The sequence below is a fragment of the Parus major genome, chromosome 1 (genome assembly GCF_001522545.3).
Source record: "Parus major isolate Abel chromosome 1, Parus_major1.1, whole genome shotgun sequence".
Taxonomy (NCBI): domain Eukaryota; kingdom Metazoa; phylum Chordata; class Aves; order Passeriformes; family Paridae; genus Parus; species Parus major.
Window position 1 is genome coordinate 79,429,474 of NC_031768.1, and position 24,733 is coordinate 79,454,206.

At 37.5% G+C, this 24,733-nt stretch overlaps 1 protein-coding gene and 1 long non-coding RNA gene across 3 annotated transcripts in view; one reads left to right on the forward strand and one right to left on the reverse strand.

The window, feature by feature from the left end:
- Positions 1 to 1,092: 1,092 nt before the first annotated feature.
- The window catches only part of LOC107205820 (N-acetylated-alpha-linked acidic dipeptidase 2-like), a 30,162-nt gene continuing 6,521 nt past the window's right edge, over positions 1,093 to 24,733 (reverse strand). For both annotated transcript variants that reach the window (XM_015630783.3, XM_015630792.3), the window contains 15 exons: positions 23,872 to 23,997; positions 23,017 to 23,203; positions 21,818 to 21,911; positions 21,438 to 21,536; positions 19,623 to 19,708; positions 18,900 to 19,019; positions 18,415 to 18,497; positions 15,536 to 15,599; positions 13,581 to 13,648; positions 10,432 to 10,523; positions 8,900 to 8,990; positions 7,979 to 8,243; positions 4,682 to 4,763; positions 3,545 to 3,637; positions 1,093 to 1,965 (listed from right to left, as the gene is read on the reverse strand). In XM_015630783.3, the coding sequence (XP_015486269.1) occupies positions 1,776 to 1,965; positions 3,545 to 3,637; positions 4,682 to 4,763; positions 7,979 to 8,243; positions 8,900 to 8,990; positions 10,432 to 10,523; positions 13,581 to 13,648; positions 15,536 to 15,599; positions 18,415 to 18,497; positions 18,900 to 19,019; positions 19,623 to 19,708; positions 21,438 to 21,536; positions 21,818 to 21,911; positions 23,017 to 23,203; positions 23,872 to 23,997 (1,740 nt within the window). In that variant the 3' untranslated portion in view covers positions 1,093 to 1,775. The remainder of the gene's footprint in view (positions 1,966 to 3,544; positions 3,638 to 4,681; positions 4,764 to 7,978; positions 8,244 to 8,899; positions 8,991 to 10,431; positions 10,524 to 13,580; positions 13,649 to 15,535; positions 15,600 to 18,414; positions 18,498 to 18,899; positions 19,020 to 19,622; positions 19,709 to 21,437; positions 21,537 to 21,817; positions 21,912 to 23,016; positions 23,204 to 23,871; positions 23,998 to 24,733) is intronic.
- LOC117244745 lies at positions 3,631 to 6,640 on the forward strand. Its single transcript, XR_004498390.1, has 2 exons — positions 3,631 to 4,037; positions 4,159 to 6,640. It is a non-coding gene; the product is annotated as an uncharacterized LOC117244745 (long non-coding RNA).

Below are 24,733 nucleotides of genomic sequence, written 5' to 3' on the forward strand. Positions count from 1 at the left end.
ATGCCCCTGTAAACAGTCCTTCTCCAGCCTTCTTGAAGCCCCTTTAGATACTGGAAGGCTGTAAATAAAGTCTCTCCAGAGACTTCCCTTTCCTAGGCTGAACAATCCCAGCTGTCTCAGTCTTGCCCTCATGGGAGAGATACTGCAGCCCTTAATCACCTTCATGCCCACATCCCAGTTCAGTTGGGACTTCAGAACTGGAAGCAGAGGAAGAGAATCACCTGTTCTGTGCCCCAGTATCAACTACTCCTGTCTCTTATGTGTGGGCTAGCAAGGTCAGTTTTGTACTCTATTTCCCAGCAGAAGAGCCATGTACTGTATAAGTGTAATTTCCTCATGTGCCTGAGGCTTGATCTGCAAAAAGCAATTGAACAGTAAATTTTGAAAACACCATCCACAAGTACACAATTCCTCATCTGTCATGGAGGCTTACTGGAAGTGATGCTAGTAAAAACTTTTCTTCTTGGTGGCATATACCCCCCAAAACAACTTCCCACAGGAAGTTAGTTTTGGTTCCCTTGTTTGAATTCAAGGAATCTCAGATGAGAACAACTCTGTCCTGCCTCTCTATTTCTGTCCTTTTTAAGTACCACATCTGTTCTATTCCTCCAAAAAAATAAAAAAAAAAAAATATTTCCACAACCTGGTGCAATTTATGGTTGTGAGAAAAATGGTAGTATATTTTACATAAAAGAGAAATTGGTAAGTGTCAGTTCCCACAAGATGGAATGTTATTCACTAAAATTCTTCTGGTTTTATTAGTTTTAAAGCATGTAGATGAGAAATATAAAGGGCAAATGAATCAAGATTTTTTTTTTCTCTTTTTATACAAATTAAACAGTTGTGTACAACTGGCCTTGTTATACATTTCAGTTCATCTTTGAATGTAAAATCAGCTCCTGGTGAAAAACTTTCTTCAGGTCTTATATGAAGAGATTATCTCAAGCCCCATGCTTGTTAATATTAACAATGTCCTCCAGCTCCTTCAGATGGAAAAAATATGAAAAAAGATTGCCCAGGAAAAGATAGGAACAAAAGCTGCTATGGGTTTGGAACAAGTGCAACTGCCAAAAAGAGCATGGAGGTCAGCTTTTGGTTACACCCCAAAATCTTTATTTTCCAAAGTGGAAATAAAGGAAGGAGATGCATAGTGACTTTTGGATTTCTGCATATAAGCAGCTGTTTTCCTTGATTATCAAGAAAGGCCAATACTGCTTTGGGAGTCAGTAGGAAAGTCAGTTTTTTATATTTTTTTAAGAAAAGGAAGCAAATGTAAAGGGCATTCACTGCTCCCGCAGAATAGATTCTGAAGTGCGGGGATGCCTTTGGTGTCTTCTATTAGAACAAGAAAAATGGACAGGCTGAGTATTTTTTCTCTCAAAAGGTGTCCTGTTGATCACTGCTATGGACAAAATTTGCAAGTAGCTTGGCAAATAATTGTTTTTGTAATTGTACATCCAAAACATTGGGTCCTCAAAGTTGGCAGATCTCCCAGAAAATTCTAGTTGAAGTTCCTGCTTCACTACTTCCCACTTCTCCCCACAACCAAATTTTCTTCCATGCATAGCTGTTCATAAAGCTACAGTTCTGTCGGTACCAGAGATGCAGCAAGTCCTAGCTCAGGAGTTCTCTGACACACAGAGCTGCTCACCTCCCATGTGGTTTGGGGGGCTGGAGCCTCAGGTGGGGCAGGCAGTAAGGGACACTGGGCTTCTGTGACAGCCTGACAACTCTGCGTGCCACACTCCGCTATGTGAGTTTCCAAAGCCATCATCTTATGCTACTTCCTTCAGTGTTCCTGCTGCTGCCTGCACAGTGAAGGCTGCAATGGAAATCTGCCTCTTCACTTCTTCCCAGGCTTCGTGTTGATCAGCTTTGCTTTCGATATCAAACATGGCATCATAGATTCCTGGGAAGGATTCTCCTGCATATTTGTTGTGGCTGCTTGGAGCAAAGATAACATGTCTGTGGGAAAAGAAGAAAAAGGCAATTATCCTAAAGAAAGGAAACTATTAATGGGGTGTGTATTCACTCTATGTGTACTACATAAAGCAGCTGTGAATTCCAGGAAGATCAGAACTTACTAAATACACAGGAAATTGGTCTTTAAAAGAACAGGAACTGTTCCAAGAGCAAAAGCTATTGGAAAGGGCACAAATTTAGGTCAGGTTGCCTTCTCCTTGGGAAGAGATGACACATTTGTCTATTTAGGAACAAAATCATTTTACACTTTTTGAAAATGGAAGCTAAAAAAACCTGTCAAAGTAATTTTACAGTCTGGAACGGGGAGTAAAACTAGTTATAGGTGTGTGGTGAGAAATGGAATAGGAACCTCAAAAACAACTAAGTAGCTGCATGATGGTCAGCAGATTACTTACCTGGGAAAGGAATTTAAAAGAAGGGGAAAAAAAATCTGTGGGTGAATTCTTGAGAAAAGCATGAAGTCTCCAGAAAAGAAGTGATCATATTGGATCAGAACTGCACAAAATATCAATCTTATGTTTTGGTATAGATTTTTTTCCTAAATAATGAATAGCTGCAAATCTGCTCTTAGACTGATTTTAACTATGAAGCATCAAAGCACATTTACACCATGTGAAAGAGTCCTCCCAAATGAAAAGAAATATTAAAATTACATTAATCATTGCAAGCAAGTAAGAACTAATAATAAAAAAACCCAGACAGCTCCAAATGATACCCAACAGCCAACAAGAAATTTTCTAGAAAGAAATTACTTCATTCTTCTCAAAGAGTGAATGACAGTTTATCCTAGGAGGATGGACGTGTGATTCCCAGTTCCACCTGCCTGAAGGACTTCTGGCATGGCATGAAGACCATCTATCAGGGAGTCAGATATATCCAGTTGATAGGAAAAGGGGGATACTGAGAGCAAAATGAGGTACTCACACCCCTGACACTGAAAGCCAGCTTCTTGTCAGGTGTTCCTGATAAAAGCGCTGGGTTTCTAGAAAGGATATAGTAGTTTGTGGTTTAAGCTTTTCGGAGCACCTATAGAAGCAGCCAAAGCTGGGACAGATGGTGCTCTGTAGCACAGCTCACAGGCCTTTTTCCTGTGCTGAAAGGTCACTCCCTCTCCAATTCTCTCCAGGCTCTCCCTTCTCAGCTTCTCTCTTCAACTCACCCTCACTACACATCTGTTCTCATTGTTGTCTCCCTTTTACTCTACCCTTTTCACCTTTTTTTTTCAATACAGTTCATTTATTCTTCACTCAATCCTCACTTTGTAGACAATCACAAGTGCAAGTTGTACCTAGTAGGACTAGGTATCTACAAGTAAAAGTCAGAGTGTAATGGTGTTGCTTAACCACAGCTGATAAAAAGCCAAAATGGAGGAATTTGGCTCCACAAGACTGAGGTAGCCAAGGAGTTCTCCTTAAGGTTTATAAACAAAGTTCACTACTCACTGGATTGTACTTAAAGCAATGTGTTGACCTCTAAATCCTGTTAGGCCTATACAGCAATTCAACTGACCAGTCAGCTGCAGAGTGCCTTAGACAGCAGGTAAAGAAACTTTTAGGCTCACCTGTAAAACTTCCTTCCTGGCAAGCCCAGAGGATCAGTGAAAGCTCTTTCTATCAACATCAGCTGATCATTAATGATGCGCACTGCAACTGAACTGCATGAGAGGGAGACAGAGAAATGTTGCACAGCAGGCAAGAAACATGACTTCCAGTTTCATTTAAAGCACTTTTCTTCTCTTTTTTTTCTTTTTTCTTGACAGAAAAATAAATAAAAAGACAAGTGTGGTCTACAGTTCACAAAAAAAAGAAGTAGTTTTGCAAATGGAGATGCTGAATCCATATTGTTTTAATGAATTGACATTTCTGTGTTAGAAAACAACATTTCACACTATGCAAAATAAAGCAGGAAACTTTCTGAGAGTGTCAGATACTTGCTTAGTATTAAATGACACTGGAAAGATGCTACTTAACAGAGGGGAGAGGAAGACTGAGATTTACATAGATGAAGATAGCTAAATTTTGGTGTCCACCCATAAGCCAAATAGCCATAGTCTTGTTCTAACCTGTACAGTAACATAGTAAGGATGGGATTCAGCTGCCTAAACACAACTGGTATGGCCTGCAGTCACTGCACTCAGAGGGCACAGGAGTCCTGCTAGATGTGTATAAGAGACAGGTTCTAACCTGTACAGTAACATAGTAAGGATGGGATTCAGCTGCCTAAACACAACTGGTATGGCCTGCAGTCACTGCACTCAGAGGGCACAGGAGTCCTGAAGGGGCCTTAGGCTTTCCAATATCATAGGGATATCTCAGATATTCTGTCTCTGAAGTGTGCTGAAAGTACAAATTCTGGCATCACCTACAACACTCAAGTGTAGGTGTTTAAATAGAGATCTCAGTCCAGCTCTTTCATTGCTACCTGCCTTTCCATGTATTACAGTAATTATAATGACAACCTGATACTAGTAATAAGCTGTACAGCTCTTACTATCAATCACAGGAAACATTCTGTTATCTGATAATTCATCTTAAAAGATACTGCCTGTCTCAGGGTTCAGAGCTCTGTTCTACACTAATCAGATAGAATCCTTGTGTAGTAGAAGAAATAAAGAACTGCCACTCTGGGTACCTAAGGCAAACCAGGACATAAATACATACATATACATATGTATAAAACTATTTTGTTCCTGACTTACTCTTTTTTGTCAACTTGTTCGAGTCTCCTGTGAAATTCAGCAGCAGCCTTTGTAAAGTTCACCACAGCAGAAAAAAGAGGATCTAGGAATGGAAGGATTACATGAACAACTTCATGGTATTTACTAAGCCAAATATACCTTTCAGTTGCCCAATGGGAGAAGTACTACATTTGTTTTACTGATATAATAGCATTAATTTTGTTCTCTTTACATAATTGATTGGTTTACCTAGTGCAGACTTTAAAGAACTGCACTACTAGCAAATACCTTTTGCAATGAGACCAAGAGTAAAGCAGAGTGCTTGGTAAAGCTTTCATAGCCATCCATCTTCCCTCTGCTTTGCAAGCAAAAAATTGGTTGTCGTTGCAAACTGAGAGCTCTGCTGTTTCCTGTTTAACAAATGCACCGCAGTGCTCAGGTATAAAAGGCCTGGCTTCCATCAGAAATACCAGCTGTTCCAGAAGGCTGTGGAAGAACAGCGGGATTTCGCTCTAGGAGAAAGATGTCCCATTGACAGCACAACAGGAGAGTGTGATACATGCATTGAACAGTGCTAGGTGAGGCACAAAAGGCACAGCTGTCATGGCACACAGGGGCAGACACAGCAGATGAAAGCAGCCAAGTGCTGTGCTTGCTGCACGCTGGAATTGTGGCACGGGAGGTGTCTCTGTCACGTCCCTCCGTGCTGTCCTGCAGCACTGCCACTCAGATCCCAGGGGTTTGCCTGACTGTGTGCAGGCAGGCTAGCAGGAATGGCTGCTGCTTTTTCCTGCCCTGCCCCATCCCAGTACGTCTGACACATGTGGAATAACTTAGTTAGAGAAGCAGCAGGACTCCTTTTAATGGCAGTAGCAGCTGTGATTATTTTTTTGCAGAAGGCTCTATTTAATACAGACCTGGGAAAAGTATCAATTTATGCAAGTAATTTTTGTAGAATAAATCACAGGTGGATGTTCCGAGGTTAACTTCTGGCCCCACCAAAACTCACCTCAATTAGAAAGAAGGAAAGTTTAAAACTTGTACATTTTGCCCACAAGTCTCAGAAAACTTTGGCTAAACCAGAGTATCTTCTCTTCGATTGCGCAGGAAGATTGGACATATGATTAGATCATCTCCTAAATGCAGTCTTCTGTTGGCAACTATTATCCCTTCACTGTTTATAGATTTATCACCCAATTTCACGTGACAGGCTTTCTGTTCCCAGCCAATTGAAAGCTGTTCCTCAGTCTCATTTGCTCTTCTATTTCTAGCAAATTTATTTATTCATCATGAGCCTGCACTTGCTTCTTCTTGTCTTAGTACTGTTGTTTAGTTGATGCAGTTGGATGCACAGATTTTATGTATGCAAGCTGTTTACAGACTGCAGCTCAGAGGGACACATCGCCTTCTGAGGGTGAGAATTCACACTTGTACATAACCCTGTGGCAAGAGCTCTAAGTTTGCCAGGGGGCATAGTTCTGCCCTGCTGACATCATGGCCATACTGCAGCTGCAGATTATATTTCAGAAGCAGTAGGAGGGGATTTAAGAGAGGGAAAAAAAAAAAAAATCATCATCTGAAAAATATGTACCAACTTCATGTTCACTAGCTATTCAGTGCTGTCAATATTGGTTATTTTAGAAAACATTACAGTTCTTTTTTCCCGCACTTGAAAACATTATTTCCTGATAGCATATGACTGCAAGCACATATTTTAGGAAAAAAAAAAAAAAAAGGTTCCAGCCTTCATTGTTGTAGATGAACAGCTAAAATGTGAATCCAAATGCAAATAAAAACCTTAACCTATTATTTTAAAGGACAATTATAAGATTTAGACTTAAAATTTTTCTGACATTCAGTGTTGTCAAGAAGCAATTCTATGAAAGGTGGAATAAACTTTAATTTTCACAGTATTGTAAAACCTCCCTATATTATTTAATGTACTCTGGTGTAGTAGAATAAATAAAAAATTAAAAATTATAGCTTCATTCAAGAAATAATTTAAAATTCATCAAGCATCAGAAAAGAGCCATGAAAATAAGATTGAAAAACATGCCTTGTAAAATAAATAGTCAAAATGGCACATTTATAAAGTTATTAAGGAGAGGTTTCAGTGTTATTTGGGTGATAAAAAAGAAGCTGAAAATAGAAGATTTTTTTTTTTAGATTCTAGGTATGAGAATAGATGCATTGGTCAGGAGGTAGTTTGTGCAACTTTTAATCTAAAAATAGAAACTCAAAACAATGAAAATAAATTATTTCACAGATATTTTGATAAGTGTTCTACTACCACAAAAAAAAAATAGATTTGATCTTACAAGACATGCTGCAGTGAACATGAGAACGTTTTGAAATAACTCTTTGTGTTTTACAGAATCTCAGACCAGATGATCTATCACACAAGGCTTCCTCTGTCTCAAGAGGCCTTTTTACAAAAAAAGGGTGTCTTTTCAAAATAGTCAACAATTTTTCACCTAAACCATTACATGACATTTCAAATGTAATTTTTAATTTCCCAAAAATGTGGTTTGAATTTGAGTTACTTACAACGTTTCACATACCGCAAACAAGGACTGCATCTCCAAAAGGTGGTTTATATCTCCAAATCATGGGGTCATCAGATAGCAAGTGACTTAGGACTGACTGAAAAATCTCCTTGGTGCAGAAACACAAGGAGTGATCAAGACAGGAAGGAAAAAAGAAGAAAAAAAGGGGAGATAGAAGATGACTGTGGAAGGTCTCACAGCTTGGGATCCAGAGCACTCTGCTGCTTTAGACTACTTTTACGGGCTCTGCAGTAATGTGCTCAGGTGCTCAGCAAATGGATGTATTCATGCTGGAAAAGTGATCCTGTGGCTTAAAAATGGCAGTCAGGCACCGAGGGAGATGGTGAAGCTCTCCAGGGTCAGATCAAGTTTTGGATGAAGAGGAATGGACACCTATGTCCCTCAATTTCCAAGCAGTTACCATAAACTCTTGACTTGTCTATTTTTTTAAGCAAGGAAGTGGGTAGCAGGCTCACTTCACAAAGAGGTACCTCTTTGTCCTACATTTGAGGTCCTTGACTGCCCACGAGCACTGTAATAATTTCTGTAATTAATAATATGCATGAAAATTGTTACAACACTCTTATCAACAATAATGCATTAAAACTGTGTTGTAGTTAGAAAAAGAAAAAAAATTAGAGGCTCTTTACTGTGACAGCAAAATTCAAACAGGAAAGAAAGGAATTAATTTGCAGAGCTATGACAGATGTGACATGTCTCTGCACGATTCTAATTAATGCACCTAAGAAACAGTCCTGTGGCTGTTACTCACCAAATGATACTTTGTAAAGTTTCAGCTGCTCTTTGTGCTTCTCTGCTAATTTATAAATTCTGTTGCTGTATCCTTTTAAGGCTTCTCCATAGTCTCTGCAGTCGAATGGAATGACCTGGGAATCTGCCAGCTCATGAACCAGTTTTCCTCGTAACTGGGCAATTGTTAGCTGTTTCTTGAAGGTGGGGTCGTAAAATTTTTCCACTAGCTCAAATGTCTCATACACAGTGTGATAAACAGGATAACTGCTGAATTTGTCCGCTTTCTGAAAAAGAGCAAGGAAATCTGTCAATGCCCTGCATTCTGACTGCAGTTAAAAGATGTACTGATCACTTTATGACTCTGATGTTTTGTATGGTTTCCAAATCAAAAAAGATATTAGCTACAAAACACAATATATTATCCTTCATTTTTGTGTGTTCCCATTAAAAAAATAATCCAATCTGAATCTGTGGACTGTTGCACAGGATTAAGTAAGCAGGCTTCCTTCTCTCTACCCACACAGACCAGTCTTCAGTTCCATTGCACAGAGGTTGCCTTCTCCAAGAGCAAAGGCAGTTTGGAGTTTGGCTAGCCAAAGTCCTTGATCACAGCCCCTTTTTACCTTGTGTGGCTGTTCCTGAACTATGGAAGATTTGTATATTAACAGGACTATTAATAGCATGGTGGAACAAACTATCCACCTTCAATCAGACTCTATAAATACCTTTCCGTGAACTTGACATCCTATAGAATATACACATCACTGTAACATGTTTTATTCTCCAAACATTTAGGCTTCTTGCTAAATTAAGGGATGTCACTGATATACAAACCAGTCAACGATGGTTTGAAGCTTTTTTTATTAATTATGAATGAGTGCTTTTAACAGGATGACTGCTCAGCACTATCAGACTTCTTCAAGCAATCTGTCAGGCTTACCCTATTCTTGGTGTAACGAGCTCTGCCTGATGCAATTCCCAGTCGCTGGAAGTAAGCTTCAAAATCACTGCCTGACCCCAGTTTATTTATTCTGCATGTAGAAAAGACAACATCTTAGCGAGAGCACTTATTGAACCGTTATGGTAGTAATTTATGCAAAATGCAGATTTTTCAGAGGAATTGAGGTCAGTTCTTCTGAAGGGCACATCAGGGACACTAGTAGGATCAAAGTCGAGATGAGTGGCAAGCTTAATTACTGAACTGATATTATTCCAACGCTCTGATTCAGTATCCAATATTGTTAGGAAGATCTTTTAATTGCAGCAATCCTAATTATGGGAGCGATGACATTAAAAATACAAACAAACACTTTTTGCACAGGAGCCATAAAATTGTACCAGACATGTCTCTGCCGTCTTAAAACATCAATCATCTATTTCCAAACTAATACGAATTGGGCAGCAGTGTGTGTAAAGACAGATGTGTTTGTGTACTTGGCACATTCCGCAGGAGAATCCAAGACCGATAAATAATTCCCAGTGCGAAAGGCACGGGCGGCTCTCGGCACAGGCGGGCCACCGCTGCCATCTGATGGGGAGCTGTGGCATGGCAGGGGTAGGAAAACCGCAGCAGACAGACGTAGCATTCTGTTTTCAAATATTTACGTTTGAAGTTAAGTTTTAGGTTTATTTGTCTGGCCTGGTGAATAATTAGCGTTTCTCAGTTAAAAAAAAAAAATAAACAAAACCAACAAACAAACCTCACGAAATTTCTTCTGTTCCAGCTGAATTTAGTGTACATTTCTGCAAGGAATTATGTGCATCAACTAAGAAAGATCGGATCTAGCAGCTTTTTCAAAAGGAAGAAATCTCAGTGAGTCTAATGAATCCAGAAACTCATCTTAGCAGGGCCAGAAACATGCAGAAAACTTTTGTCAAATCACAAAATGGGGCAGTTCTGTTTATCTTGTGTCAGTAATGTCACACTGTGAATAAAATTTAGCCTGAGTCACAGGCAGAAAGAGCGTTTTGGAGTATTAATACCTTCAAACATTAAGTCTTAATACACCCTTATACAGATTTGTAATGTAACACATTTACACCCATTGTATAAACAAGGAATAATTATCTCAAGTTTTTTAATTACTACTTTTTAATTACTGCTCTTGGCAGCTTCTTTCAACTGTTTGCTTATCCCAACAATTTTGATTTTATCTCATCTAGTAGATGACTATGCTTTGAAGTCTTTCCCCACCCTGCTTTTTTCGAATGCTTTTGAATTGCTTTTCTACTAATAAAAAGGTCTTTAGAAAGTGTGACATTTCACTGTACTGCTGGAATATCACCACCATTAAATAAAAATAATAAAATTTTATTTTATTTTACTATAAAAGATTTTGCTGGAGAGTCACCTTGTGCTAAAAGGTTTTGTATTGCTGCCATAAATAGCACATCTCAAAAAATTCTTGTGAGTAGCCATGATATGATTAAAATATTGGGGTAAAAAAGACCCCAAACATATTAACAACTTACCTGGGATAGGCATTATTTTCAGATGCAGGATCTTTCTCAAGCCAGCTCTCATAAAGAGATTTATTTTCATAACCTTCATCAGGGCTTGAAATCTGGAGAGGAAAACATTTTAATCTCATTAGAAGTACCTCTAACTCGATTCATTATCAAAGGAGATCTTTGTAGCTCCCCATTCTTAACCAGCAGCATTGTTCACGCAGGGAAGAGAATATTGACATTTGTTACACACACTTATGCATTCCCAAACAAGGAAAGCTTCTCACAGGCACTTGGAACCAACCACAGACAGTAGGAAGAACAGGTTAAAAGCTTAAGAATGCTACCTGGAGCTCATCTACTACAGGGGGAATGTGCATGTACACACACAATAGCATATATAATACTGTGGGGCTTCTCCAGAAACCAGAGCCTGCTTTCCTTTCAGCAGGCTTGGGAAGATGACAACAAGCCTGTTTGCTCTGCATAGCAGCAATAGTCTCTTAACAAGGCTAAACCTAAAATTTGACTGCTTTTTCTGTAGAAAATGTATAAAAGAATTGTGTTAGAAGGAGGTGTCCAAACCAATCATATTATAGCAGTTCCAAGCGGAATCAACCAAGCCTGGGGAATCGTTGAGCAAGACACTGTATGGACGAATGTAGGTCTCACCCTTGCCTCAAAAAAACCCCAAAAACTCTGTAACCAGGATGGAAAAGGTATTAGTGCTGCCATCATGATAACCAACAAAGAAGAGTATATTTGAAAGAGCATAAAATCAGTTGACCAAAGCTCTTAGAAAATCTGTGGCAGAGTAGAAATAAGTCAAGACTCCAGCCCTGGTCTCCACCTACAGTTAAACAACCTCTAATAGACATGGTCCTTTAAATATAAGATTGGTTATGATGTGCAGGGGATTGGAATTTTTTTTTTCTGAAATACAAATCATAAATGTTCATGGACACCTACATGGTCCCACCATATTGTTGAGACTTAAATTTGGTCTTGAAAAACATACAGACTCCAAATTGAAATTTCAAAGAGTTCTGACCTCTGAGATTCTGACAGCAGCTAGCAGGAAAACAACAACTTTGTGAAATAAGTGCTTGGCTGCTGTCATTTTCAGGGTACTCTGGTCAAGTCCTAGGGCTAAAGTGAAAAATGCACATTAATAAGAGCAAGCTGAACTCTGACATATGGGAGCAAAAACACTATGCTCTGGAAAAGATGTTATTCTAACAGCTCTGGTCATGTAAAAAACATTGCCCAGCTTTTTCATACAACACTGAGAGCACAGTGTTGTATGAAAACACAGTAGAACATATTTGCCCTGACTTAGATCCAAATCTAGGATCAGCATAAGCTTTCCGCTGCTTCAAGAGAAGATGAAGAGTTCTTTAAGTATAAATGCAAAAGAATCAGTGATAATCACAGTGGAACTGAACTATTGCAGAGACTGTTTGGTGGTGAGCAAATGTCTAAACCCTGTCAATAAAGCAGAGCCAATAAAGCTAAATGTCCCATATGTTATACTGGGCCACTCTTAAATGCAGAACTCTCTGAAAGAAAACACTTCATGTGTGCACTACACTTCTTTCTGAGACCTGGCTCGCTAAAAAAATGAGGAGCAAAGAGATGTCTGGATGTTGGATAACTGGATGTTGGACACCTTAATATTAATAGAAATAACTTTCCTTTGGACATGCATAACCAGGGGTAAGGCTACCAGATTTTCTATTGTTTACATCATGCTTCTGCTGTTGAAAGCTAAAATAGTTTTCAGCTATTTTAAACAGCGAATATGACATTTATTTTTTCAAGTCAGTCTCAAGTACTTTGCATGGTACTTTAATGGAAGTTTTCTACTCAAACCAGAAATAGCTGAATGGTTAAGATCAAGAGAGAGGCACTCTTTTTATTCCAGAGCACTTTTTTGTAACTTTGTTTATCTTTTGCAGTAAAATGTCTTCTTGAGTTAGTGGCTTACTCCAGACAGAAAGTAAATTATTTTATCAAGGGCCCTGCAGCACTAAGGACACAAAAATTTTTATAGACAAAAGAGAATGCTCTTCAGTGTGCCAAGTGTCAGAGCTAATATTTGAAAAGCACAGCTTCTTCTCTCTGCAAGGATGAAAGGTTAAGATCGAAAGAATTGATAGGAAAATATAACATAGAAATAAAAGAAAAGAAAATCATGGGTATAGGATAGATAAATTCCCCAGATCTAAACCATGGCATTTCAGGTGGTAAAAGTGTACTGTGTTTGAAAGTAACTTGGGATGAATGCATCTAGCAGGATGGGAGATTGGTACCTGGAGTCATCCTACCAAGTGCCATTACAGGGCAGATTTTTATACTGGACCAAATGACCAGAATTCACTTAAGATCAGGGGGGAAAATAGTTTGATTTCAGTACATACAAAGGTAGACAACCACATTTGGTCAAATGAATCTCATCCTAAAGGCCTCTGTTTCTACCCAATGCCTTTACAGGGAGCCTATGTTGCTTAAGTCAGACAGAGCTGCCTTCTCTTAATTGAGATGAATCCTCATCTGAGGATGGTGGCAATGGCTCATGACAGGTGCCTCATCTGGTTAATTCCTCATATGGCAAATAAAATTCCACATTTTAATGGATCACAGCCTTTCAGCCTTATGATGATGTCGCCTGAGAGGTGAAAGAGTCATGGTTAGACCACTTGAAATAATGTAAATCCATACATCAGTCCTGTTTAAAAAACCTTCTTAATCCTTCAATATTTATCACATATTTCAGGGGCATAGTGAGATATGGAGGAGATTCAGGGGAACAGACAAAGACAAAAAGATAGCTAGCCGTTGTCAAAAATATTTTCCTTCAATATTTATAACTTCAGAGAATGGATCTTGCTCAAGTGTTTTACCATCTTGCTTTGATTATTATTATTTTTACTCTATATTGCAAATAAAATTCCACTTATGTGGCACATTTCAATCCTTTTAGGAATACTGAGGAACTGTGAGCATGGACTGTGTACTGCTGGTGGGATGTTTTGCTATCGATTTTGGTGGGATCAAGATTCTTCCAGCACAGCAATAAAATAAATCTGATATCATTCAATAGTCCCATTTTATCAAATAAACTTGGAGTCTTGCTTATTCTTAGAAAGCCAGAAAATAGATTGATTGTGTACCTCTTTTGTCAGATTATACACCAGTTTGTAGAGAAGAGGGGTACAGTCAACCCTTAATGTGTAGTTACCTGAAAATAAAACACAGACATGGAAAATTTCCCTCAATGCACTAGCACCATTGTCTTCTCAATGCAACCCTGCACTCCTTTCTTAGATAAACTTTTTGACTAAGGCAAGAATTTCGATCTTGCCTCAGAATATACACAGAAATAGACTGCATGGTCTCACTTTGTAAGCTACTGCCACCACAAGACAATAATATATTGGTTATAGTACATCCACAGTAATGTAATTAAGCTTTCCCATCGCTATAAATTATGCCTACTTATCCCTCATTAGCTACAAGCCCTTGTCACTCACACACTTCCCAATGCTTTCATTGAACAGAAGACAAAAAGCAAGACGATGGAAAAATACCAGATCATGTTAATGATACTTCCAAGGAGTCTGTATGTGAAAACTGGAAATTAAATCCAAAAAAATTCCCAAAACAATGACTTGCTTTGCTTCTTTTCATTGCTAAAATTAGTTTTTCATTGCTAATTGCTATTGCATAAATAGAAATAATTTGCTGTCCAAAAAGTGGTAAAAGAAGTGTTGTGGAGAACATATGATGATAAACAAAATAATTTTCAGAGCACATGGATGCTATGAGTCCACAGGGGATGCTCAGGTGAGAGATGTCCAAGATACTTAAACCAGTGCACTGAACATGATGTTCTTTTCCTTATTACACACTTCTTTTCCAGTTGTTTTGCTTTCACGTTTTCTTCAATGCATAAAGCAAGAGACATGTTTGAATAATCAAGATTTAGAAGAAAATTGTTAAGGCAGCAGCATGTTGGCTGCAAACCAACTAAAAAATATGCGTTACAATCCATGGTGAGAATATGAAGCAGTTGTAAAGCTATTATTTCATTCGTGAGATTTTCTAGGCGTGAAATTCTGCTCTACTTTTTACACAGCATGTAGGCAGCATAAATGAAAGAACAGCTCTAACCCTTCTTATTCCCCAGCTCCAACTGAGCATTTAGAAACTGGGTTTGGCTTTTCTTTCTTTCCAATCCTTTTGTGACAGACAAAATTTTTAGCTGACAGGAATAAAAAGAGTTCCTAAATATGCCTGTAGATACTCATTTTATTCACACACAGGAAGCACAAATAAGTTGGATTTGACATGGGAAGAGTAATGCCCTGAATAACTGAGGTTATGATGCAGAGCAGCTTCACAGGACTCTTCTGATTATTATTTCAGAACAGAAAACAGTAAAAAAGGGTATTTCTGTAATAAAGAGCAGCATAATTTCAGAGAGAATTTTTTATATAGATCATAGTGTTGGGCCCTCTCAAAAAAAAGGCCAGTTTCTAAGCAGCATTCCTGAATGACATATTCTTCTCATAATCTGAAGCATACAGTAAATTGGATAATGGTGGATAAGTTTTTGTGAAACATTTTTCAGTGCTCATTTTTTAAAGTCCTGGTCCTGGCAATTAACAAAGGTGAGCACACTGGCTCAAAGCACCAAAGCATCTCCCACCCCCACCAAGTGTAAGCCTGAGGTCTTACAATCATAATAATTTATTGTATTAAAAAAAGTATAACTCCACAGGGAAAGGAGCTGAAGCTGTGACCAGAACAAAGAGCAGATTGTCATTTATTAAAACTACAATTGTAAATTAAAGCTAATGCAGTTAAGAGACAGCTTCACATACAGAATGCTACAGAATAATAAACTCCTCCAGAGGAGACATTCTGGACTCAGACACATGGACTGCAGCTCATGGATGGCACTATTGCCATGAAAATTTCAATTGTTCTCTCTCTCCACTTAATTCTGTATTTGCTACACTTACTCTGTACACCACAATGCCTATCTCACACAATAAATAATTCATGGAGAACTAATAAAAATTACACCTGTAAAGTCAGGTAAGGTTTAAAATGCAAGACTCACCTTCTATAGAAGAATCTGTGTTGATGTAAGCGACTGCCCGTTCCTGAAGGATTTTGGCATTTTCCTAGGGTTGTAAATGTGTAATTCTTACTTCCTATTAGTGGCATTTAGTTAAGAGCATGTCAAGTGCAGTGCTTTTTACATCATTACCTTTAAGATCTCAGTCAGAATAATTACCACTGTGTACCTTGCTAATTATATTGTTTGAGGATGGGTAAATAATCTGGGCATGTGGAATTCATTACTCCTTTCTGGGACTTGATTTGTTTTGGAAAACATCCACAAAACATAGGTGCTGCCTGCAGCATCACACAGGAGCAAGATGGAGCAGGAAAACTATTGAATAGAATTGTAACACAGTAAAATAAGGTTATTACATGCATTTTAGCTCTGGACTTCAGGACTTTCTGAACATGGGACTGTGAGGTCAGCCAGAATTCCTCCATGCTTTTAATCCCTAGCTTTTCATAGGCGCTCCCAGCACTGAATTCAGTTTTAACACTGATAAACCAAGCACTCCTGCCATAACTACAGTCTTCCATTTCAAAAAGGAATAAGTCAAAGCACTGAAACGAAACATTTTCTGTATGAAAATGCAGCTGACTGACTATTTTGAGTCCACTAAGCATTGCTTTCATGCTAAATATATACAGACATCTTGTTTGTTTTTTTGCAAACTGGTAATTATGTTTGGGATTGATATTCTAATCAGTAAGTATTTCACAAGATTTTGGCTTTGCGACAGATTTAATTAGGTTAGCAATTGTTACTTGATTCATTCAATTTATAACCCAACCAATAATTTGTAAGTCATGTGAACTCAAAATGTAATTGGTAATTGATAACTACATAGTGAAATTGACACCTTAAAAAAAAAACTGGAGAGGAGATCCTGCAAAAGAATATGATGGGAGGGAGCACGACTGTACTTGCTTATATGGGGCTTTGCATATTTGCAAAATAATATTTGCAGCATAAAGGAATTCCTTTGTTTCTGAGCAATGCAGATTGTCTGTGTAGCAAAAGGATGTTGCCACAGTTGAATTCTTTCTGTTACACAGAAGATGGTGGATATTGTGGGTTAATTTTCCTCGAGATTTAATACATGACAGATCTGACAGCTGCAGAGAAGAGGAATGTAAGCTGTGAGGAATGTCTGTAGAGAAACTGAATCTAATTTAGGTCTAAAAGAGTAGTAATACATACCACCAAGATGAAGCAAGGAAAAAATATTAAAACACATGTTCAAATATGAACTGTGCTTACAGTTTCTAACCTTATACACCTGCCATTTCATGAAATATGAATGATAGAGTACTAGATAGCAAATTAAAAAACCTATTACAGAAAAGCAGTAGCAATACTTAACAAATAGAACATAAGAAAACTCCCTCATTTATTAATGACTTGCTCAAGAGAAATTTATATTTTAAGTATCATTGTTTCATATTCCTCATAATTAAAACAATTGTGGGTTTTTTTTCATGACAGCACCTATATTTATGCAGAGATACATAGACAAAGAAATCACAAATAAACATACATATAAAAATATATACATATTGCTGCCAGTGGAGTTCAGGTGGGATGAAACTTCACCTATTGAAAATTTCTCTGTAAATGCATTAAAATAATTTCATTTACTTTTTCTTCATCTAATGTTTCATAAACCAGCAGTAAGATAAAGACATTCTGTTATAGCTGGGAGCTAAACAGCTTATGGGTGAAAAAAATAGTGCAAATCTAAAGGAATAGAAATCTCAGATCTGTTAACAGAAGAATGATGGAATCCCTTTGGTGTTTGGGAGCATTTTTCTGGGTTTGTTACCTCCTCTGACATGTGCCATTTTACTATGTAATTTTGTGATTTGCTAAAATACATGCCAATAAACTAAACTAAAACAATTACTTATTTTTTATTTTATTGTTTCTGAAAGCTCTATCCACACGGCTAAATATTAACTTGTAACTAAAATTCTAATAGAAGAACAAGATAACACATTTCTGTTAAACCATTCAGTACTAATAAATTTACATAGTTCAGCAGAAATGTGTTTCATCAGGCAATTTTCTTCCTGCTCTATTTCAAATTTGGATTTTAAAAAGCAATGAAAACTCTTGTAAGACCTATATTTTTTATTGGGGTTGAACAAATCCACTATGAACTGAACATGCCCAACAGGAAAAGGAAGATAAAAGTATTCAGAACCTCACAGCTGAATCTCTCAACATTCTTCTCTCAGGCAGGAAAAAGAAGATAAAAATAACATGTCCAATAGAAAAAGGAAGATAAAAATACCCAGAACCTCACCTCTGAATTTCCCAACATTCTTCTTTCAGGCAAGTATATAGTCTGGGATCTTCCTACAGAAATAATTAACTGTCCTGCCCCTGAGACTCTACAATGCTGGAATTCACAGGAATTTTCATCTATTCACTCATAGATTACCTATTATTTCATTGGCCCAGTAGGATTGATTTTCATACAAAATCAATGATTATGGATGATTATGGATCAGAGGTTCAGGATCTGGACTTAAATTTATATCTCAAATAGAAAGTCAGACCACTCTGGGTTAAATAAAATGCTATCTTTCTTTTAAATTATGGGATAGATTTCCACATAGAGACCCCTGTGGGATATTACCTTTGAATCAAAGTAGATTTTTAAATCTTAGAAGAGTTAGTGCACTTATGTTGCAAGAAGGCAGGTAGGTAATTTATATAATTAATAAAATGAATGCCTCACAATGCCTGAAGGAGTTTGTTGTGTTCCAATTTTACCATGAAGTTTTTGATTTCAGTCAAGGAATAAATCCTGGGTACTGCAGTCATCTGCAACGCACTCTCTAGGTTTGCTTTACAGTTTTTTTATTTACCTCAGCCCACTCTGTGGAACCCAGTAATCCAAATTCTTCTGCATCCCAGCTAGCAAAAATAATAGTTCGCCTTGGTCTCCAACCTGCAATTACATAGTTAAACTTGAAAATTCAACTTATACTTTAAAAGTCTACTGACCACAGTTAATTGAAATTGCTTTAAAAGCAGCACTTAACGGATATAACAGTAAAAAAAATCCTCTCTAAAATCCTTAGAGGAACATATTGCAGAAGCATTTCCTATTAATGCAATACTTTCATTCTGCACAGCTACAAGGGTGCCATTACACTGACGAAGGAATAAATTCAGCCAACTACCACGCAATGATACATATGCATCTCTTCAACAAATTTACATCTTTCATAATGAGAAATTAAACTTTCTGTAGAGGTGAAAAGTTAAATCAATACAACAGCTTATGGAAGCACAGATCCTCAAAGCTGCTGTTTTCCCCATCCATCATTTTACATCTGTAGTAAGTTACCTTCCATCTTCATTTTACCAAAACTCCGTACAATTTCTTGCAGAACAGCGGCACCCGTCGTTGGATCAATACCACCAAACACCCAAGAGTCTCTATGGCCACCTAAAATTATATATCTGTCTGGAAACAAACATACAATGTCAATTCATAATTAAAAATGCACTTGGATTACCTGTGATTTCCCTTGACTGCATCTTTACTTGTATCAAATAAAAAAATGAAGTTCAATACCAGTGCTACAAGTTTATTTTTTAAGGGGATCTGCAATCATTCACTTACTTTACTAAGGTATGCAACTAAAGACAAGAAATATTTAATAAATATTTTTCCATCTAAAATCATTCATGTGTATGACCTGCTACTATGTATCAATAGTATAATGCTAAGGTCCCAAATCATCACTAGCTTTCTGCAATTTGAATGATGTTAATTTTTGCAAAAGCAAAAATGTATACCTGATGTAAGAGGAAGCCTACAGTAAAATGTTAGGCATTCTAAAAGAACATTCTCCAATGTCTATCACTGTATTTAAATGGGAATGCTATTTTTGGGAATGCCAATGACAAATAGTATGATGGGAAGGACAGAAAAACTATTAAGAATTTCTCAAGACTTCATATTATATGATTATCTAAAAAACTTCAAGTTTCTTACAACACAAGTACAATTTCAACAAATACAAAAGAAAGAAGGAATTAAAATCATCAAGCAGCTGATGCTCACCCGGTTCCAGAGCTCCCCTGAGGATGCCAATGACATTGTAAATTCGTGTTATTCTATTGCTTGTATGAACATGCATTCTGACTTTTCTGAAATGAAAGGGAACATGGAATAAACATTTCTGAGTAATAAGACACTAAAAAGCCAATGCTAATAACACATAAACCAGATAGTTTGTGCTTCTGATCTGCTTTGTGTGTTCAGAACTATCCAATGTGTGTTCAGCATTGTCATGCTGTCTCAGAGTCCTGTTTTTTCATGTTTTTCAGAGTCCAGTTTAGCCTGCTGCTGATGTCTTAGAAAAAAGTCTATGAGCAGGGCCAGCCTATAAATTTGCAAAGATTTACAGAATTTAATGAATTTTTAGTTATGGGAACCAATCAGATAATTGTGTACTAGAGGAATAAACTGAAAAAGTGGCATAGTAATTAAAAATACATCTACATTTTGACCAAAATGATAACTGGATATGCAGATGTTTATAAAGAATACACTTTGGTTTTCTAGCACAGGTCAATGTAATAATTTAGAACTTGGAGAAAAGGTTATTAGGAATATTCACCCAGGAATAAACTGAAATCTGTTTAGGACAGCAGATCTAAGTGATCAAGATTTGTAAATCACAGAATGGTTTGGGTTGGCAGGGACCTTAAAGGTCATCTAGTTCCAACCTCCCTGTCACAGGCAGGGAATCTTCCATTGGAGGCAGAAGACCTTCTACTGGAAGCACAGCTTTTTCTTCTTTGTCCCCCACCAGTAAAATCCACTTGTGAAATTTTATAGAAACAAAGGGAATCCAGGTATTCAGAGGGATAAAACTAACACAGTATTCAGCCCCCTTAACCTGTGGAAGAAACAAAGCACTAAACAATGGGGGGGGTTGTGTCTGGCAAAACCTCAGGACTTCCACATTTGAAGTTATCTTTTCAGCAGCAAATCTGCATAGCTGTCAAAATATAAACCTACTTCAGGACAGCCACTGGATCTTTGCCCAGAAAATAACTGACACCAGTGCCTTGAATGTGTGTCTACATGCACACTTTCCATGTGCAAGTGACTTTCTACCTAGAATCAAAAGGTTCATTTTGATGAACTCTGAGAAAGAAGTATGTGTAGAATTAATCCATACTTACAAAAAAAAAAAAAAGAAAAAAAAAAAAAGGTTGCTCTATCAAGTAAGAAGACTTTAAAAACTCCACGCAAAAATACAAGTTTTGTGGATGAATCATATTGCTTTCTCACTGTTGTTCTTCAAGATACTCCTAACAGCACTGCAATTATGTCAAATATGCCTTCTTATTTAGTTATTCCTACTTTATTCATTTTCAGCTAGTGTTAAAGCAGCATAGAAGAGAATAATAATAAAAACAGTCTTTATAAAATTATATATTCAGACATACCCTTGTTATCCAGGAGATGGTGTAGTGATAATGATACACCATTTTTACACATTGTTCATTTGGGTCCACTAACAGTCCTCATTGACTAGTACCTCATATAAACTGAAACTATTTTTAGGTGGAAAAGTCACAGAAAAGTGATTTTTAGCTTTATTGCAATTTAGCTTTATTTGCCAGATGTCATAGTCATGTGGCTTGGTCTGCTAACTTATGATCATTTTTAATGCAATTTATTTTCAAATTCTAATAGCTATTTCCAAATGTAACCGTATCAGAAGGAAGTAAATATCTCCAGAGAATCTCTAGGTGTATTATTTTAAAGTCTTTTCCTCAGAGTTTGTTTGTTTTTGGTGGGTTTTTTTTTGCTTTTTTTTTTTTTTTTGAATACTATATGAAATAGGCAAGTATTAAAACAGACCTTGTAGAAGAGGTGCCTGTGAATCCTGGCCCTATGTTATAAGACACATTGAGACTTCCCTTCCAGCTGCTATCTGGAGCTGCAAGTCCTCCCATTGCACTGTGAAATGAAAAACAAGACAAATGAAGTTGACCATTAGGCTGAAACCTTAAATTCCCTTAATAATTATTGCAGCAAAACCTATTACAAATTACAAAATTCTTAAAAGCATTATTGCAAAACCAGATTGCTATGAATTTTTCACATTTTCTGAAGCACACATTACTACAAAAGAGTAGCAAATGCAAGTAACAGCATAGATTTTGCCATCTTAATATGAAAAATTTGTCTGCACATTTGTCAATACTGACTTCTGGAGAGGAGGACTGATATATACTCACCTCAGTAATACTTCTGCATCATGATATCCAATGGGATGAACCGGGATTTTGGGAATCCCTACACCTTCATTAACTTTATACCTGAAAGTGTACTCTGAGAAACCAGAACAAAATGTCAAGTTTATAGTGCTCTTGCAACTTTTACCAAACTGGAAACACTTTTGAGCAGAGCTGCCACCAGCATGCATGATTCTTTTTAATTCTTACATCATTTCTCACACGCTGCCTCTAGAAAACCAAACTGTAGTGACAGAACTGCAAACCCAGTAACCCAGTAAAGCACAGCACTGCAAAAGACGTCCCCACACTTGATGCAAGGCTAGATTTGCTGTCCAGCCATATTGTAACATCTCCTCCAGGCTGGATCTGGGGAAACCAAGCTGATGTGTGAGATGAAGATGGCACCTGAGCAGCTAATTGACAAGCTGCAGAGGATGTCCACAGATGCATTTACCTGGGTTGAAGACAGCCAGTGTCTCTCTGAGTCTGCTAGGCCCAGCACACACAATCTCTCCAGGTTTTAGATTGTCTTATGCCCCCAGCAGTGGCCACACGAGCCCATGAGCTTTCCAGAAGCATCCCTGTATAGCCATCCCATCAGCAGCCAGCACTGGCAGGCATCTTAGTTCAGACTGAGTTTAGGATGCTAACAAGGACAAGAGAAGCACATGGTGCTGACTTTTGAAAGACCCTAGACTGTTCTTATTTTTGCTACAGGAATTTTTTTCCCCTTAAAAAGGATTTTAAACTGTTTTGTTGTTTTTTTTTTTGCTTGGAACTTATGATTGACAAGGAAATATACCTCCAAGTAAAGCTATTAGTCCTCTTTGATGGCAAAGTATAATCTAGTTTAAACTGGTCCTCTTGAGAAACACAGATATTTTTAAATTGCTATAAATTCTCAGTAATTTTCTGCTGCTTTACAGTCTGTAAACCTACACATCCTGCTTTTTTAAGTGTCACAAGGGTGGGACCACAGAAAGAGTTTCCTAGAAACTTTATTCCCCTGCCTAACTGAAACCAGTTAGAATGACACAGATAGAACTTAGTCTGCAATAGAAAATTAACTACTGTCAATAAGAATTTCAAGCAGCTTTTTTCTGTGTATCTGTACTGAAAATAAATTAATTTCTAGTGTCACACTTTCAGCAGCAGTTTATAAAGTGCTTGATGGCCCAGGCTACAGAACTTGCACTCACCTTTTGCAGGATAACCCGGTGTTAGAGGGTCCCCAGCTCCATTCAGATTTAAAACATTCCCACGCTGGACTCCTCCACCTGGAAGGTTCCAGCCACCTGGATAAGCATCTACTCCTGGAGCACAGTAGTCAGCAGGGTCTGAGTAAAGTATGATCCCTTGGGCTCCTGCTAATATGGCATTTTTAACCTGTGAAATTATTTGCTTTTAAGATGTGGCTTTTTCTTTTTTTTTTTTTAAATGCAGCAATAAATCTGAATGTTGAGATTTGTTTCCATGCAGACATAGTTTTAGAAGACGAGTATGTGAAAGAGTGAAAATTATTCCAGATTTAGTAAAAGAAGCAAGCACAGTGATATGCAATATGTTCATTATTTGTGTCAAACCTTTAGTTACAGCTCAAGGCTATGAAATAAACACAGAATATAAAAATGAGGCACAAAACCTGACCACCATCCCCCCTGCCTCACTATCACCGGTTTTGCCAGATTTGTTGTCTAAAGTCAGAAGAGATAGCTACTCAGTTTCTGTGCATCAGACTCCTTGTCAAAACGCTATTAATTTTGAAGTACTGCCGTTCTATGGATGGCAACTATCAAAAGACTAAGCTCTACAAACTACACAGTTCCCTAAACTATTCTCTTGCAACAGCTGCAAGGGAGTTTGAAGTCACAGGAGTTTAATACATTCATCTGGTTTTATTGTTTTAGAAATTATTCTTAGACTGCAGTCACAATGGATACGTTGCATGCTTCCTTCTGCTCATATGTTCCAACAAGCAGCCCTTACTAATTCCCTCAAGCTCTATCATGAACAGTGTCTGACCCATGGAGGAAAAATTAAAATACAACCCTTACTTTGTTTCCTCTGAAGATCTTCCCATATCTGGCAATGACAATCTTTCCTGTACAGTTAATTCCCATTTCACGCTCCAACCTAAAAAAATCTTCTGTACGACCATAATTCACGTACACCAGCTCTGCCTGGGCAGAAAAGAAAAGCAGTGTCATGGCAACCAGTCAGACAACAAACAAAACACCCATTATCAGAAAGACAGTTTCATTCACTAAGTGTCATAGCGGATTTTTTTTAAATTTTTTTTTTCATTTCTACAAATGAGACCCGGTGCCCATATAAACAATAACAAAACATATCCACAATATTCTATAGGAAGGTTTGGCTCAAACTTCTGACATTTGGATATTATCCTGAACTTCACAAAAGTCCTAAAAACAGGCTGGAAAATAAACCAGAGTACTTTGGTAAACTGACAAACTTCCCTGGCTGTGACAAAGCAATGGTGTGCCTTGCACATACACTCACTACTATATAGTTTCACTCATTCATGCAATGCAGTGTTGTTCTTGACCTGTTCCATAATGAATTAGCAGATTAAGTGAGGAACTTTTGCAGCTTTTGAAAACATTCATTTATTCTAAAACGTCTTCCAACTTGATATAAATATTGCCACTTCTACCTCTGCCTTAAGCAAGCCCTCTACATATGACTGAATAATATGAAGCAATCTGAGATGTATCCAAAATTTTCTATCAAGATAAAAACTTTTCACTTGTTACGTGATTCAGAGTTCCAGCAATTTAAGAAAGCTCTTTTTTCGGTCATAAAAGACTTCTAACTTTTGCATAATATGTTGCTTTTCTGGGCCTAAGTGTTCTTTAATTAAGACAAGTGGTACTTAAAACTACTGCAACAAATATT